The sequence below is a fragment of the Zerene cesonia genome, unplaced genomic scaffold, assembly GCF_012273895.1.
Source record: "Zerene cesonia ecotype Mississippi unplaced genomic scaffold, Zerene_cesonia_1.1 Zces_u010, whole genome shotgun sequence".
NCBI classification, from domain to species: Eukaryota; Metazoa; Arthropoda; class Insecta; order Lepidoptera; family Pieridae; genus Zerene; species Zerene cesonia.
Window position 1 is genome coordinate 312831 of NW_024045140.1, and position 906 is coordinate 313736.

Here is a 906-nt window from a genome sequence, read left to right on the forward strand (position 1 = left end):
ATTCGCCAAAAAATAGTATTATTATTCGCCAATAGATGTCAGGAAGAGTCATAATAAATTGGGACTACTCAAACGCCGCCTATTTGTTAAAAAAAGTACGATGATAAACACGGAATAAAACACGAATATGACATTTTCTAAAAAAGATTCCTAGCTAGATCGATTTATCGCCCCCGAAACCCCCTATATACTAAATTTCATGAAAATCGTTGGAGCCGATTCCGAGATTCCAATTATATATATATATAGGGGAGAAATATTTAGCAAAAATGAAAAAGATTTTTTTTGTCTGCTGCCTGATTATGTATCACGATAAGCCCATATATGTACCCACTCCAGGGACACAGGCCTCCTATGAGGGCTCAAGGCATAACCCAGCTCGCTGCTGCAGGCAAGTGCTGGTTGGCAGATGTCACATGTCGTCGAACTTTTGATTCTCGGACATGCCGGTTTCCTCACGATGTTTTCCTTCACCGTTTCGAGCTGTGGTGATGTTATCTACGTGTACAGATTAATTGAAAAATCTATTTATTCCCTGCACCCTCGCTCGTTCTCGAACCGCCGACTTAATCGATTTTGAAGAGCGAAGTCCTCACCACTGAGCCACCACTGCATTAATATATGGTTATATACGTATATATTTTTTTATATTAAATTTAATAATTGCAGGCCTTACCAAAAACCCTCCCACCGAACCTGACGCCGCAGGCGCAGCAGAAGAAGCAGATACTCGACAAGCAGCAGAAACAGCTGGCCGATAAAATGAGCAAGATGACTGTCAGCGATAAGCCGGAGAGTAAGGTGGGATTGAGAAAAGGAGACTTTACTCAAACTCCAACACAAACACAAAAATGATTTCTACTATTTACACTACTAGCTGCGCGCCGCGGTTTCACCCGCGTAAGT

At 41.7% G+C, this 906-nt stretch overlaps 1 protein-coding gene across 1 annotated transcript in view; it reads left to right on the plus strand.

The window, feature by feature from the left end:
- Positions 1-906, plus strand: part of LOC119839214 — a 32498-nt gene that overhangs the window by 28720 nt on the left and 2872 nt on the right. The window contains exon 20 of the mRNA XM_038365433.1: positions 670-801. Within this exon, the coding sequence (XP_038221361.1) occupies positions 670-801 (132 nt within the window). The remainder of the gene's footprint in view (positions 1-669; positions 802-906) is intronic.